Source organism: Phalacrocorax carbo, chromosome 10 (genome assembly GCF_963921805.1).
Source record: "Phalacrocorax carbo chromosome 10, bPhaCar2.1, whole genome shotgun sequence".
Classification (NCBI taxonomy): domain Eukaryota; kingdom Metazoa; phylum Chordata; class Aves; order Suliformes; family Phalacrocoracidae; genus Phalacrocorax; species Phalacrocorax carbo.
Window position 1 is genome coordinate 14,130,325 of NC_087522.1, and position 17,696 is coordinate 14,148,020.

At 40.8% G+C, this 17,696-nt stretch overlaps 1 protein-coding gene across 3 annotated transcripts in view; it reads right to left on the reverse strand.

Annotated features, from left to right (window-relative positions):
* ABAT (4-aminobutyrate aminotransferase) overlaps positions 1-17,696 on the reverse strand; it is a 63,422-nt gene that overhangs the window by 23,735 nt on the left and 21,991 nt on the right. For all 3 annotated transcript variants that reach the window (XM_064461952.1, XM_064461954.1, XM_064461953.1), the window contains exons 2-5: positions 15,020-15,148; positions 4,226-4,323; positions 3,351-3,380; positions 2,496-2,613 (exon numbers count right to left, since the gene is read on the reverse strand). In XM_064461952.1, coding sequence (XP_064318022.1) covers positions 2,496-2,613; positions 3,351-3,380; positions 4,226-4,323; positions 15,020-15,089 — 316 coding nt within the window. In that variant the 5' untranslated portion in view covers positions 15,090-15,148. The remainder of the gene's footprint in view (positions 1-2,495; positions 2,614-3,350; positions 3,381-4,225; positions 4,324-15,019; positions 15,149-17,696) is intronic.

Sequence of the window (17,696 nt, forward strand, 5' to 3'; positions counted from 1 at the left end):
TTTAGACCATTTGAATCAAATCAGGCACTACTACAGATGTTTCCAAGAAACTAAGTGATCTCTTAGACCAATTGGAATCAACTACAGGTTCAATTTAAATGTTTAAGGGTTATGTTAACTATCTTGCAGGCAATATATACCTATGCTTTTGAAATTCACTCTCACTGAATTCAGCATTACAAGCTAAGAGCTGCATTCTCATTTCGATGGCTTGGGAAAAGCTGTCTGAGAATGAATGTATTCAGACAGTACAAATTCAGCCCCTCTTCACAGCTGAAGCAAATGTTAGCAGGAATTGCAATTTTGCTGCCTATGCTGCACTTAGGCTATAAGAGAGGTCACAAGTCTCTCAACATCTAGCATAAAGCAGCACAAAGCACCTTTTCTCCAATACTTAATTCACTAGTAAGTCATATTATCAGCAATAGCTGACAAGAAGACCACGTATTCCATTCCTGAGAACTTCCCTTTCTACCTGTCAGCATCCAGAATGTATTTCAAGTAGCTTTCCCACTCCAGATTGCATTTTATTGCTTGAATATTTGCTTTGATAAAAGTTTAGCTATCATTGGAAGGGAGGAAATCGAGCTAAAAGAGAACTGTCGAAATCCTACTTTAAATCACAATATTTTAAAAACAATAAATTCACATAACTAACTAAATAGCCTGGAAAAATTATTTCAAAGACATGAACTTTGTTTACTTAATTTTCTGTTCCTTTCAAACCCTGAAACTCACCACTGACCCATGCCTTAATATGAGATAGAATGTTAGAGTGAATGTATCAAGCAGCTTCACCCCTTGGTTTGAATGACAGCTTGTGAAATCTCATTCCTTTTTCCAACAAAGACCGTTAGGAAGAGTTGGCTACAGTTCATATTTGTGGCGGGCATCCATTCAGTCAACCTCCTTTTACACATTTTTCATCATCAGAAAGCGATGTAAAATTATGTCATGGTTGCTATCAGAGCCAAAATAATGGTGGAGGGGTTCCCAGAAAGGTGATACAAATATGTCCAAATGTCAACAGAAGATGCTGTCACAGAATGTACAAAGAACAGCAAACCTCTGGCACAAGGGTGACAGTCAACAGGAGCTAGAGGAGAAATGAGAAGGGCCAAATGAAACAGAATTGGCTGTCCAAGACTCCGTATCTTACTCTGATTCTGGTCATAACACCGATCCCGTTAACAGACAACTGCAGTATATGTTAACTGTCATTTTGACAACAGGAGAAAATCGGGGAAAAAAACCCCAAAGTTAGCCATCATCAGCTCCTTTAACTTATCATTATGCTAAAAAAGGTCAGAAAAAGCCATATAGCATTTTTGATGCAAAAAACCTGAAGTTGTTCAGCTGTTAATAAATAGCTGAACATATTTTTTAAGAATTTCTGCCCATTAAGAAAATATTTCTTCTGTAATACTTAAATATTTTATACACAAAGACTACGTTAAAAGAGGTACGCTTGTACCATCAAGCACTAGAAGGCCAGAAAGCCTCAGTGCACTGTCTGTACAACAATAATTGCTTTCCTTTGGAGTACGCACCGACTTACTTTCAACTACATAATCACACACTAGTTTCTCCAAATAAGCATTTCTTGCATGAAGAATGGCAGGTCTTGAACACTAAATGCACCTCCTTTCCTAGAAACCTGAAAGCCAATTTCATTTAAGTTAGATGAGCACTGGCATACAAGCATTGTGCTCCTTTGTCTCACCCCTATTTCCACATTAGCATGGACACACATTAGCGGTGACAAGGTTATCTCAGTGCAGCCTCTGAAAGATTAAAAATATCTAGAACTTGTATTGATGAAAATAAACTACAAACATTGAAGCGTTCTGGAGTGGTTACACATTTAATGAGGTGCTGCACAAGAGCAAAAATATTAACTGTCTGCAAAGATGACTGGGTAACTAAAAACCCATTTTGTTCACAAGTCTTAGATGCCAAAAATTTGGTAATGACCTGAACATCACTAAAATCTGTTTCTCAGTAAAAGAGGCCTGTAGGGATGATTTTTAGTCATCACTGTTTCTATACATAGCACAACATCTACCTTTTAAATTACCCCAGCACTTCTGCTCTTTTTGCTTCTGCAGAAATGTCTTTTTAAGCAACTGAGAGGAACCATGGAATAGAAACAAACAAACTGAACACCTACTGAAACCTGTGTTCCTTGCAGTTTGGGCCTACAAGTCTGCCTTGCTTCTTTCCCTTGAAATGCTTCACAAAAAAGCCTAGAGTTTCTTCCAGGTACCACTATGTACTTCAAGTGCACTGCAAGTACCGAACTTGTAGTTTCTTCAGCTATTCAAAACCAACGCTACAAAACACGCAGCAGTGAGGTGCACCCTGATGGCCACAAGGCATACATTATGTCAGCTTTGTTTTTTTCAGTTAATCAACCAACTTCTCTGGTAGTGGCTGAGATAAGAAAACAACAGCTTGAGGACAAAGCAAAAAGTTTTGGTACAACTGTCTCCTACCTATTGGGATGGATGAAATCTGAGAGTAGAGATCCAGCATGCGATTGCCATCTACATCTACTAGGTAGTTCCCTCGGCTCTCTTCATAATTGCAAAAAAAGTGTACAGCTTCTGCATTCTTAAAGGAAAAAACAATTAATGCTTTAAAAAGTAGCAGTGTGTAGGAAGTTGCAACTAATGGTTACACAGCAAAATCCGATAAAAATATTTAATGATAAGATATAAAGACACATTGCCCAGAGGGGTGGTAGATGCCCCATCCCTTGAAACGTTCAGGGTCAGGCTGGACGGGGCTCTGAGCGACCTGATCTAGATGAAGATGTCCCTGCTCACTGCAGGGGGGTGGGACTAGATGACCTCTAAAGGTCCCTTCCAACCCGAACTGTTCTATGAGTCTCGGATTATATTCATTGCATGGGAATTAACTCCAGGGCTACTTTTATAAAGAGGGACTGTTAAAAGGGCAAGCATGCACTTTTTCTACAGAAATGAAGAACAGACTTTGAGGAATTGCTCATCTTGGGAAGGCAATCTGCACTTAGATTGACATACTTTTAAGCTCAAATATACCTATGTTTTCACTGGCCACTTCATAACAACTCAAAAGGCACATAGAGTGTTTAAAGAAAAATCACTGATCCTAGCAAAATAATTCTGCAATATTCAAAAGACAGTAAAAAGGATTTTATTGAAATGCATATATATACCATATATAATATGCTCACCATGCAAACCCAGAGTCAGTGTTTCACTTTTTCTTTTGGTATGGAATTAAACATACAAACCAGGATTTTAAAGCAAGTTCTGAATTCACAGTATTAACACTCCCCAAACTCAGAAAACTTGACAAATTACCTGAATTCCATTCAGCTGCTTCATTAATTCCTGTAGAAAAATGAACATCAAAGAGTCTCAGGTATGTAATTGCCAAATACTGAAGAAGAATGTATGGGGTTTTTATGATCACATAAACCATATGCAAAACTTGCAGTCCTCTGTGCTTACCAGGCAACTCTAACTGCCACATGAACTCTCATAGTGCATCTTGCAAATATGACAGTCAAAACTATTAACTGTGGCATGCAGAGCTACATGGGCTGCACACAGTTTAATTGTAAATCTCCAAAAAGGGCAAGCTGCCTCTTCTATATTGATCAACTGAACTGAGAAAACAAGAGAGAAATCAGAAACAAAAGAAGACAGAGACGCACAGAAGGAATACTGGCACATAAGTTTCAGAACGACAGCTCCTTTTTTTTTCCTTCAAAAAAACCCCCAAAAGCAAAAACAGAACGAACAAAAAAACCAAAACCAAAACCACAGTAACACACATTCACTGACTCTGCCAGAGTAAAACAATATCCAGCAAATTGAAACTCTTCTTTCATTTCAAAACCAAAGCGTTATTTCACATCATAAAAAGCCAACTAAGTTTCTGCTTCTGCAGGAGCACAAGTAACCAAGTCTGATGAGATGTTTCATCAAACCGATGCTCTTTTGCTTTCAATGACTTTATATGGGAAGTTGGCAGTTGAGATTCAGATCTCTCAGCGAGGGGCATTTCATTCATGAGCTTTTCATTCTCAGTGTCTTGATAAAAGTGGGCCTAGACTGTTGTGAAATGATGTTTATTTATATCAGATTTAAGGTTTGGAATGAAATTTGTTTTCTAGCAAGTTAAACACAGCTAAAGAAAAAAAATTACAAGCCATTATGCTTTGGGAACTTACTCTAGATCGTGGTCCAGGAACTTCTGTCTTCATTAGAGGTCCATCATAATCAAAATCCACATCAATTTTAGCTGCAGCTTGACTGATACATCTCTGTCCTGTAAGAAATAATGAAAATCTGAGTACAGATCATATTTTCCGTGCTCTCCTCTCAGGATAAATATCCATACCTTACCTGACAGATGAAACCCATCACACTGTACTGTTTGAAGTGAACTTAATATCTCATCTTTGACAAGTATTAAAATAAAACCAATACCAGTGATGTGGCTTTAAAAAAAAAATCAAGTGAAATGACAAAGCAACCCTTAAGAAACAGAGGGAAATCCTACTGTAAAAGACAGGAGGACTAAAAGCACATCTGTTTCCACCTCTGTTGTTGAGTCTGTCCGTTATGCCTTGAGCAAGCCTTTGCTGTGAATTCCCCACTCCTATGCAGAGCTGGCTTCATTCGCTATCAGTAATAACTGAAAAGCATGATGGAGTCCACAGATAAAAAACATTGTGATGTTCTGCAATAGCTCAAAGAACACCGTTTGGGAAAGATTTGTGTCTCAAAGGTAAATGGCTGTGTTGAAAATAAATTCAAAAATATCACATAAATCCAGCATCTCACACAGCAGCACTGCCAAGAGTCAAAATGATACAACGCACCCCAATCCATCAGAGGTCCAGAAAGGGAGACGCATGGGAAGGCAGGCCAGCACCCACGCACGTGAAAGCACTGGGGTGCAGCAGTGCCACTGGGAACCCCAGGCAGCACCGGCCCCTCTGCGCTTCTATCCATAAGCACCTCTCACTGCCAGAGTTTTATTACAGAAACATACTAAAAATGTTTTTTGTTTGGAAACAACAGTTGTCAAATAAAACAAATATTTATGATGGAAAAATATAAGGTATACTATAATACTGCTTGGCAGTGTTTAGAATACAGCCATTTGGCCAAAAATTCCAACAGTGATTAGAGATGTTTACCTCAGTTTGTGTCAGCCCAAGTTGAGATGTCTCAAGCAAGCCTGATTTTGAGAAACTTCACCTGAAAAATCACAGCCCTTTGAAAGCATCTCTACCCGAGCACTTAAATTCACTGCTCATTTTGGGAAAACTTAGTCTGCAAAGACAATTATTCTCCTCAGCTTCAATTCCAAGTGTTATATCTGAGATGCGTCAGCGCCTCTCTGCAAAGCTATTAATAGGTTTCATTACAGCAACTCCACTTCATTTTTGTGTCATTCTGTTTAGCGTTCATGTAATTGGGACTGCATAACAACTGCTCCATTGGAAAAAAAAAAAAGCTACTGCATATAAAAGATCAAAAGCTACACAATTCATAGCCAATAAATCTGCAGATTTAGTAGACACATTATGAAGTCTAAAAGGGGAAAAGAGACCAAACTAACCCTTTTGTGCACCCTGCTCCTTCCCCGATGGAGATTGCAGCAAACCAGCAGCAAACATTTCTCCTTCTCCTGTGTCCTCTTCTCTCCCCCACCCTGGCTCTGGGTGCTACTTGATATGATAAAGGGGAAAGCACCAAGAGAGGCACAGAATATATAGGACATTTTCGTAGTCAGCTGTAACAGGAAAGACATGGACACCCAGCAGCATACTTGAAATTGTTTGACACAGCTGGAAGCATAAGACAGGTGAGCTACAACCCGCGTGCATGGTCCTCCTCCTCCCCAGCCCTGCCTGGGCCTCTGCGGCCAGAGCCCCCCCTGTGCCGCCACATCTCCTCCCTCCACCTCCCTGGGTCCTCCCAATCCGAGCAGCAGCTCATGCAGGCGCACTCCTGCCTTAGCCTTTTTAACTGAGTTCTCATAAAAATGCACTTGTTTGGACAGCAATTAAAAGTTTTCCTCTTCTGTTAATGACTGAGCCACCACTCATGCAAGATGCCTGACCTCCAGGCTCTAAAACTGAGACCAATATAATGAGAGATTTCCTGGCCATCACCCGTGAGGCATGGAGAACATTTCCCTCTTCCACTTCCCTAAAGGACAATCTGTGAAATATTTTAACAGATGAGGATTCTGAATTAAACACAAATTTAATTATTTCTCTAAAAGTTCTGTTGTGGATATTGCGAAGGGCACGGTCTCCCCTGCAAAACCACACACATTTATAGTGTTGTACAATGGGGAATTCATTTGGAGAATATTTACTGTTGTTTAACACCACAAGTCAAGAGAAGGTTGCTTCCATCAGCCAGGCTGTGTAACTAACCCAGACCAAAACTGGTCAGCCTGCTTTGTAGGTCATCATCATCTCTTTACTACTGTTTATACAACAGCCTCTTTTGCAGAGGTATGTTGAACTAGGTGTTTGCTAAGGGCATATACGAGCGATTAGAAGCAAACAGTGCTTAGCTGTGCAGTGCTGCGCTAATTCACGCTGGCACAGCTCATGTCTATCAATAGGCAGGTTTTCATATACAGCAAAGATTGGTCAAGCGAAACTAAAACATACAGGCCTTCCCAGAAGAAGAGTCGCTTTAAAGATCATTTTTATCATACTAGTAATGTTGGTCAATTTGTGAGACGTTATTTTTTTGGACAACAGCTTCAGAAACAGCTTATCCAAACCTCAATCATTTTCAATAAGTCAGTGAACTAGAGCCATCTAAAAAATGAGCAACACAAGTGACAGGTTTCCCTTCATTTGCTTGATATCTCCTGAAGCACGCTACACATCATCAAGCAAGTGATTTTTAGGCTGATTCACTGATACAAATTTAATTTTATATACTTGTTTTCAGGAGCCCACAGAGTATCTCATTTTATTAACACCTATACAATGGCAGCTACACCGATTTATTGGTCCTTATACATGCCAAAAAGCCATTCCACTTCCTAGCTCAGGCAAATGCTGTGGTCTGAATTTGAAGGAACAGCTTGCCATAAATAAAATGAAAATGCCATTCGCTACCAGATGAAAGGATTTTGAAAAGTGGGGTTTTTTCTTCCCCTTAGGTAGAGGATGAAGAATACAGGCTAGAACAAAACCCTCAAAAACCCAAACCCTCAACATAATAACAAAGCCTTTGATAGCAAAAGCTAAAACCAAAGTGGGGTTAGTCCTCAGACTTTTTATTTTTTAATGAAGTGCCCTTTGAAAGTATAACATAAATGACTGGCACAAACTCACACAATTTCTAGCAAGGTCAACACACTTATTCCAAATAGCCCACTTCACTCACTACTCATCAGATATGCATTCTTGTTCACAGGGTTGGTTAAAAATAAACAAAATGACCCAAATTTTAAGAACAGAAAAATGTTGTTCCCCTGCTTCCCCTCTTTCAACTTCTGTTTTCCTTCCCCTACTCTTATTCAAGTAAATTGGACTCTGATCAGAAATTTTAATGATAGACCAAACAGCCAGTTCTTGCAAAGAGTTCAGTCTCTGGGTGACTTGTACTGGCACACGCAGGTTGTGTGTGTCACTGGCAGTCACACGTAAAGAGCTCTCCTCATCTAAGAGCATCTTAACAGCAAGAAAACAAACTGTCTTATTGCCACACAGCTGAAGACTTTTGAAGCCTAATACTACATGAGCGCTCAGGGACTTGTCCAAATGCTCATGAAAATGAAATGAAAGGAAGCACAGCAGTTCATACTAGCTAAGGACTCCTGCTCAGCTTAATGCTGCAGAGTTTAACGAACAGAGAGGTACTGCCACAGCACAGCCCCCCTTCAGATGGCCCATTTCCTTACAGTCTCACAGGCTGCCCTTATTGTACAGGCAAAACTTGGAGCTCAGACCTCTCCCAAAAGGCACAGGCCTCAGAGCCCTGGCAAAAGACAGTCTGGGCACTCCCTGCATGGAGACTCACCAGTTTTTTGGCATCCCTCACTCTGGATACTCTGCAACACCTTGTCCTCTAGGCCCACATAACCGTGGAGCAAGGGTTCTGCCTCTTGCTTCCAGGCGCCTGAGACTCTGCACACAGAGCACAACTCCAGGAGGCGGCTCACCCTCCTGCAAAGGCTTCTCCAAGCACTTGGACAATGTGCAATGGACAGCTGCATCAATACCTGCTTTGTTCTGCCTTGAGGATTTCAGCCCAGAAGCCATGCTCTGTCTCTCTTGCTTCCCAACACCACAAGTATCAGTATAGCACTCTCCTAATAATGCAATTAAATCAGATCACTCACTGTAGTGCTTCATCCCCTAGTAAAATGCAGCATGCTCTGCTCACCTTGCATTTCTGTCTTGAAGATACTCAATGTACTTTACAACTTAGCCCAAATTATTCCTGTTTGACTTTTTAATATCAACTTACCCTGCAATAGAAGCCCTAAAGTCACCCTGTAACTCAGGCTATTCCAATTTGATACTGATGAGTTTAGATGTTGGCGCATCAGGTCCTGAACACTGCACTTTGCCTCTCCAAAGACAGTAGAGATAGAACAGATAAAAACTGAGATTCTTATTATGACCAAGCAGGGTATTTTCAGAAATTAAGAATCCCTGGTGGCACCCTTCAGTGAACTAACAGCATTGTCTTTGCAATAAAAAATCTAGAATACAGGAAATGCCACAAAGGTCAGGCCCCCGATTCCCCAAATGAGGGAGCTGAAACCCTCCAACAAATCTCCACAGCGTGTATGTTTATTATAACTTTGTCACTCATGGACTGACAGCACATGCACATGATAACCTGCCACTGTTAATACTGATGACCTGTACTGCTCTAACTCCTCCCAGCAGACAGCCTGATGGCTTTAAAAAAATTTCTTCAAAATAAAAGGTTGAAGCTCAACAAAAATATATTACTGGTCTAAACATCTTCACAGATTTTTTGTAAAAAACCAATATAATTTAAAGCTAATATTATTAAATTCATATTACACTATATCTTGTATGTAAATCACTACCTATATGTTTAATTAAAGTTGTGCTCTTGAGCCAATGGACCAAGTCAAACCACTGACTTTCTGTTGAGGTCCACGATCAAACTGCAATAGAAAAAGGGTTTCTTGTGTTATATTATTTTAGGTTAAGAACAGGACCAAATAACAGGATTTCAGCTCTCATCTTAAAAGCGTGTAGAGGTAATGGCCTACAGCAGAACGTCTGTCTCTGAAGAAGCATTAGGAAAGCTCTTAAATTACATTTAGCTAATATGACTGAGAACAACATCCTCTTTTCCCCGGTAAACAAATCTATCTCTTCACATCACTGCAGAAGTCAAAAAGGAACGTACATACTACTAATGAATTTAATTATCAGAGAGAACATCGGCTGCACAATTTGCAGAGAATTTTCTACCTATCCCATTTAAAAAGGGTGGGTACAGTAAGTTAAATTCTACTTTTCTTCCTTCTTGCAGACTTCTCAAAGCTCTACGCAACATACATCATCTTTCTAGACACTTGAATAACATCAGCAAATTATCACATGCTTCCTTTTCATCTAACAGGATGTCATATCATTTGCTAGCAGACAGAAAAGCTCATTTTCCAACTTCTTTTTTCTATACTACCCTCGTCACTCACCAGGTGTCTCACTCAGCAATTTTTAACAAAGTACCACATTGCTATAGCAACGTAATGAATATAAGTACACCCTTCTAATGTTTTGTGATGTTGGTAGTCACAAAGAGCACTGCTGTCAGCAGGTCTCTGTGCTAAGTAGTGGTCTCTGCTAACAACAGCTAGGTTCAACACAGGCCTAGAAGGAAAGTGCCTAAGCCTCTGATATGTTTGACCACAAATAATACTCATAAAATCACAGTTCCCGAGTGTACAACTGGATATTACCTAGGAGAAACTCCAGTGGAGGTACTCAAATTGCATCAGTGTAATTAAAAAGAGGAACTACCCCAAGAAAAAAAAAAGAAGATAGGTAAAAATAAATGCTGGCATACCAGATCTCTCATAAGCAAGTGTTTCGCTGTGAAGGAGTGTAAAGTGAAAGCTCCCCAGTTCCCAGGGAGGCACATTATATGTGCCATAGCACTGCTGCCCTGTGCAAGTGCAGAAAGGCAATCTCCCAAGCATGCCTCTAACATCCATGGTGTCTATCAAACCACCTTCCAGACAGAATTTTTAGAGTGTGGAGGCCCTGACAGCCAAAAGTAGGAGGACTGTGATTTCCCCCAAGTCCTCTTTTAGGTGTTGCAAGTAGAATCTGTTACTAACAGATCTTGAAACAGAATGGCAAAAGGCCAGGCTAGCTAGAGGTGTTTGGAAAACGAATATCGCTATTGCATAATATTGTGAAAACTGAGATTGCTATTTACAGAGTGCTTACGCTGTAAGATCAGAAGCTGTTCCACATGAAATTGTCTGTATTTCAGTACACCCACATACACACTGGAGGTTTTATTGGGACAGGATTCTCCAAAGACGAACAGAAAATCCAATACCAAACAGGCCATACAGAAGTGGAAGCTCCTATAAGAAAGAGTAAGGACAGTTCCCCCTCCCCACCACAGCATAATCCTGAATCAACTCTTCAGCAGTTACAGCAGCATCCAACTGCTAGTTTCCTTGCAGATCTTGTTATCTGAATCAGCCATAATGTCCTTCCTCATTTGCAGCAAAACAGGCCAGAGTAACAGCTATGAGAGCTCTTCAGGACACCTCTACAGCTGAAGAGCTGCAAGGATTGCCCAGGTGGGAAAACAGAGTCTGCACTGCCACAGCCACCCTTTGTGCCAGGAGGAACAAGAAAATTAGATAGCAACATCAAAAGGAACTGAGAAGTGAAGCTCATATTTAGCCTTGTAGCAGAGCCTTCTTCCAACAATAGGTTTTTATATGAACATTTTTATACATCTCAGCTTTTTGTTGGGAATGTTTGTTCAGACAGAAAAGGTTCCTCAGTCCAGTGGGAGAGATTGCACTCTAGAGCCACCAACGGCCAGTTCCCAGGGCATCATCTGAAGCTGACCTCAGGACCATGTTCTCTACAATCCAGTGAGGGGAACTGACCCTTGCTTCTCCCACACTTCCCTCACATATCCGGGCTGCTCTCTCTGATTTCCTAGGGAAGCTCCTAATGTACAAACTGATTTTAAAAAGTTAGAAGACTTAGCAAGGATTAATACTGGAGACAAAAGTAGGACTGAGAGTAAATCCTTCTCATGGCTTTGCAACCTTCTCCCAGTAACTGTGATGGGGAAAGTTAATAATTAATATGAACATCTCCCAGCCTTTACTGTACCGTACCTGTTGCAGTAAGAGAAAACATTATTATCCTTTGTAGGGAGATAGGAAACAGACTGAGATAGGCAAGGTACAGCCTTAACCAGAGTTAGTCCATTTAGGGCACTGCAATAAAAGTGCAGAAAATCTGGTGGAATAAAACTAGATCTATGAGGAGAGACTGAAACAGTATTTAGACCAGTTGAGAAAAAAGTACGTGGCCTTGGAGAATAGGTTTCAAATACGTAAAAGGCTGCTGCAAAGAAAAAATAAACATTCTAGCTTCCAGGTCCTTTGAGGGCAGAACAAATAGTAAGGATTTGATCTTTTTGCTGTTTTGAAACTTAGGTTAAATATTAGAAAAAAAGTTTTAAAGGTAAAGTCAGTTCACCAATACAGCACACTGCCTGGGGAACCTGCAGAAGCGGCATGGCTGGGGGCCTTTAAGAACAGGTCAGCACCCTAGAAGGGCATGGGCATGCACTAATGCTAACTGATGTTACCTTAAGGCAGAAGACTGACCTTTTGGCATGCTTTCCAGTTCAAGATTCAAAGACGAATTTAAGCCCTTGGGGTAATCAGCAGCAAACTGAACCTAGGTCTCTGGAGTCCCAGCCTGTCCTCATAATTATGGTACTACCCTACCAGCTAACAACCGACTGCATCTTCATCTGCCTCCAAAGCATGGAAGTGGAACATCTTTCTTACTACAGTGGCACAGCTGATAAAACCAGTGCTGGCACAAAGCAGAGTAAGTATTTACATTCAGGCTATCAATTGTGAACACCTTGCAGCACACTGGGCTGACAGTAGCAATAGAACTCAATTCAGGTAGGATGTAACGTGGAGGTACCTCATCATTTCTCCAACATCAGCCGCCTCTCCTGGATTTGCCTGGCTGTTACGGTACTGAGAGCACTACGCAGGAGTCTTTGTAAAAAAATATTAGGCTACCTAATCAGTCGTCATTCTTTTGCCATCCTTCAAATTCAAGTAAACTTTGTCTTTGAGGCTAAAGTATCAAGTAGACTGAACACATAAGGAAAACAAAAACATACCCGATTAAGGCTTATTTTTAAGGAAATTGTAAGGACTCTAAATAGAGGCTTCACATTTTTGGGGAAGATTAAAGTTACCTATTACTGTCATACGTTTTGCTTAGCTTTTGCATTTTCATAAACTAAATGATTTTCGTTTTTCCTGTCCAGTTAGCTTGCCATGGGCTACCACTGTGTTAGTAATGAGAACACTACAAGCAATGGTTAAGTGAAAAAGTTTCTCCAACCAGATGCTTACTTCTTGTCCCATGTTCCTTCAAAGATTCAGGGCTTGAAATCCATCTTAATTAGAATTAAACACTACCCCCCATGTCCAGCTAGTAAAAAGGTTCCTAGAAATATTTTTATTAATATAAAGCTTAGTTATATTTGTTCCAACATGTTTTACAACAGTGAATGTGCATGCAATTCTTTGCTGCAGTGAATGCAACTTGCCAACGTTCTTGTTTTTAACATGCCCTTTTTTTGTCAGTAACCAGTTTTATTTCACACCCGGGGTCAGCACAATGCTGGCTCCCATGTTTGCTTTAAAAATCAGAAATAATGAAGGACGAAAAAATCTCTTTCTGTAAATAAATTTATCATAGATTCAAGCTGAACAGGATTATTGCACTTAGTGCACACACAAAATTGAAACATGACAGCCCACAGATGTAGATACTTCTACCAAGAGGCAATGTATTCTCTCCTCCTCTCCACCTCCATTGCCATCCCCTCCTTGCAAACCCTGTCACTTCAGTATCCACAGGAAAAAAATTAGCAGACCAAATGGCACTGCAGGATTTTTGTGGGAGTAAGGTACAAGTCTCTTTTTTAGTCTGTAAAGCTCTGAACTTGAGTGCTCAAAAAAACCTTGGAAGAGAGCACTCTGGAAAAGAGAGCTCCTGGACGTCGCCCTGAGCATTTCCCTAACAGCCAGCAGAGACCAGCGGCACTGCGACCTTAGCTGGAGCTCACCAGCAAAACGGTCTGATGCTCCAATTTTTGCTATAAGCGTCAGAGCCTCCTGATGATTCTGTCAGCCAGGCATGTTGCAGGCTAAAAAACTGCCAGGATGCAGCTCCTGCTAGCGAGGGATTCTCCTCTTGCTCCATCTTTTCTTATCTCTGGACACACACACACAAAGCATTCAGTCCCAAAGGCCACACACAGGTCTGTTATACAACTGGCAGGCAAGGCCCTCTATTCTGTGCTTCAGTATTTTAGCAGTCTTTCCCACTTACAAGTTTCCTGAAAGCAAGGATGGATTAAAGGATCCCAGAGTTGCTTTCCTTTCTGACGGAAGATCTACAGCCCCTCATTGCAATGGTCAGAAGGGAAGAGTGAGTTAGTGCATCTGCTCCAGTGACCTCACGTATCTTGCACAACTGCAATATATTTGTCTTTGCGGTTGGGAAGCAGCATAGAAGTGTGCAAGATGCTGGCAAGGACAGGGAGCGTTAAGTGATACTGAGATGACAGATTAGTTCAAAGGACTGACAGCTAATAAAGGCCTGCTTGCTGCAAGCACTTTCCATTGTCCACTATTGACCAAACAATCACTGCTCTTGCACAGCGCAGATGATCAGTGCGTCACTCCCATAAACAGAAGCGCATCCTGTACTGAAAAGCTGACTCAATACTTTTCTAATAGTTACCACACCAGACTTTGTGTTCTTTAGCCAAAGGTCAGTTCTTCCCCAAAGTGTATTATTTAAACAGAAGTCAATCATGTTTAAAGTTTCTGAGCAAAAGGAAGGGTTCTGTGTTTGCCTGGCAGTAGCAGAAGGAGCACAGTGGCACTGCAGAAGAAGGGCTGGAGGAAAGAAGAACCATTAATATTTAGTCGGTCACAGAAACAGCCATTAAGCCATAGTGTATTCTGCTTAAGACCACATGAAATGGATGCTAGATCTTACACTGTATACTGCTTTGTCCAACAAAGCCAACAGAAACTTAGGGGTTTTTATCTATTTCACAGAGGTTGCAGGCTTAATATACACATACACGTGCTAACTTACAAGCCAGGGCCAAGCAAGAACTTGTCATTATGCTCTTAGGAGAGAGCGGCTTGATGCTGCGTGGTAGGTTTTTATTTCACACTAGAGCTAACTACAGGCAGAAACACACATCTCCAGTGATGGCCACCTCTTCATATCACTCACACAAAACCTCCCCACAAAGGAAGACAGGCACGGTCACACTACATAGCACAAAGAACAAAACGGGCTAATTTTGATGGATGTTTGTTTCATCTCTGCACCACCTAGCATCAGAAAGTAGCTCTGTAAGAGTGGAGTTTCAAGGGCTGAAGAGCTTTGTTTCAGTTAGCATCTTCACAGCAAAAATTGTTGACTAAGTGAGCTCTTGTTTGTAGGAAAACAAAACAAAACTCAACAAAAAAACATAGCACCTTTGTGGGCCACTTCTGGACTACAACTGCATCGTTATCTACAGTGCAGAACATCATATTCTTCAACTTGTGAAAGATTCATCACCACCACCAGACAAACCCCAGCAGTGCTCACACTGGAATTTCCTCCACCAGCATAAAGTGAACAGTTATCAAATACAACCCAAGAAAATGTAAAAAAAACACTTACCAAATACAAGCAGCCTGGATTTTTGCTGCAGGCAACAGGTCAGCTGTCGACTAAGCAACATTGATGCCATTTTATCTTTTCTTTACTTAAAAAGGCTCAATCTTGAGAGATTTCTTTCTGGCTGACGTTCTGAAAAAAAAGAAAAGCAAACATACTCATGTCCCTAGGGATGCAGCCACTATTACTGTGCCAGTCATGTCAACTTCCCCTTTCACTAATTCCAATCCAAAGAAACCAAAAAGCATGCTTCGATGGGTTACTGCTGATGTTCAAAGCAGTCTCAGGATTGAGAGCCGAGTCTGATGCTAGGTCTTGTTGAGGCAAACAACTTCTAGGCTTAATCTGTACCTCGCAGCTTTAGCGAGGTCTGAGGGTGAAGATCATTATCTATTTTCCCTTGCTCTTCTTTGCTTTCTCTATGTATGTGGACTACATTAAAATTTAAAATAACTGTTTCCAGTCAGTCTCTCAAGCCAATCTGTTATTTTGACTCAATGTACATTTATGAGAAAAATCTCATCAAATACAAAAAGACAGCAGGACAAGCACTAGGAAATAAAATCAATCTCCTGAAAAAACAGTTTCTACCAATTAAACACATCTCTATGAAAAGAGACTGTGAGAGCTGGGATTGTTCAGCCTGAAGAAGGCTCAGGCTGCATCCCATCTTTATGTAATAAATACCTGATGGGAGGGAGTAAAGAATGAGTCAGGGTCTTCTCAGTGGTGCCCAGTCGCTGGGTGTCATGGTTTTAGCTACGATAGTTAATTTTCTTCAGTGCAGCTGGCCTAGTGCTCTGTTTTTCATTTAGTATGAAAATAATGTTGATAACACACTGATGTTTTAGTTGTTGCTGGGGAGTGCTTATAGTAGTCAATTTTTCCATGCTCTGCCATGTGCACAAGAAGCCGGGAGGGGAGGGGGCACAGCCATGAGAGCTGATCCAAACTGGCCAAAGGGATATTCCATATCATGTAATGTCATGTCCAGTATGTTAACTGAGGGGAGTTGGCTGGGGGAAGCAGTGATTGCAGCTTGGGGACTGGCAGTGTCAGTAGGCAGGTGGTGAGCAGTTGCATCACTTCCCACCCCCCCACCCCCCCCAGTTTAATTTCTGTCTCTCACTATTTTCCTTTTTATCATCATTATAATTATTGTTATTATTATTGTAATCATTATTGTCATTACCATTATTACTATTACTATTTTATTTTAATTATGAAACTGTTCTTATCTCAACCCACAAGTTTTCTTGCTTTTGCTCTTCTGATTCTCTCCCCCATCCCACTGGGGTGGGGGGAGTGAGCAGCTGGGTGGCGCTCAGTTGCTGACTGGGGCTAACCCACAACACTGGGTAAGAGGCAACGGGTACAAACTGAAATACATAAAGCTCCAGCTAAACACAGAAAAACCCTGGACAGGTTGCCCAGAGAGCATATGGAGTCACCATGCCTGGTGATATTCAAAACCCAACCAGACACGGTCCTGAGCAGCCTGCTTTAGGTGATGCTGCTTGAGTAGAGGGTTGGACCAGATGACCTCCAGAGGCCCCTTCCAACCTCCACTGTCTGCGATTCTACCTCAGCTAGTTAAATATATATGATCTTGTAAAATTAAGTAGTATGAACAATAATATGACTCTTTTCACCCTGGATCACCTGTGCAGAAAACCTGGCTAGAAGTCATGAATAGATAAAGCAAGTCACTGAATTATTATCCAGGATACAGGTTAAATTCAAACTTTCCACTTAGAAGTGTGGTACCCTTTGTTCTGTGTAGGTCACTAGAGGCCTTTTTTGCCTGTGCAGACAATAAGCTGGCATTTTTCACCTGACTGGATGTCCCTCCACCCCCAGTGGGCATAGACCATCTAGTAGAAATGGACTGAGGACTGCAGTCCAAATGAAATGTTATTATTACCCGTAAACCTCCTGGGAAGAACTCTATTAACAAATACACTCTGAGAATGGAGCTGATCTTCCAGCAGGAAGAGATCACAGCTTACTGCTTACATCATTTCTATGCTATCAATAAAGTACACAAACAGATGTTGATGCCTAGATGCAGGGAAGCAGCTGATCTATTGCCATCATGGTAGGAAGTAACTCTTACCCAACACTAATATATCAGAAATTTAATTTCTGTATTGTATTTAGACAAGATACCATTTGCTTTCCTTCACGCTTGATCTTTTTTAAAATTGGCAAAAGAAAACAAAAAACCTCCTTGCCTACAGAGAGATCTCCATTCATGGACTTATTAATACTCAGGTACAAAGAAAATTTGCTGTGCCTTCCCAGACAATTGACATAGCACTTGGTTTCACTTAGTTTGCTCTGAGTTCCATTTAAAATTTATTTTGAAATCTGCCAAGGTGAGCAAACACTTGCACAACATTTGTGCACATGCTGGAAAAAGCTAGCTTAGCTTTGTAAGGTTTTGGGTCAGAAGTGTAGAGGAAACTAGTTAATTTTTTTCAAAAAGGTGTAACTTCACTTATAAGACAAGACAAATTTCATCCATTAATTTTTCACTCTCAGCTTCTTTCTTTAGTTGTGCTAACTTTTGCATAATCAATTAGTAAAGAAATATGCCAATACCATATATTTCTTACCTCATGACCATCCTCTAGGAAAAAACAAATGTGAGTCTAAGTCAGTGAGACTACCACTGTGG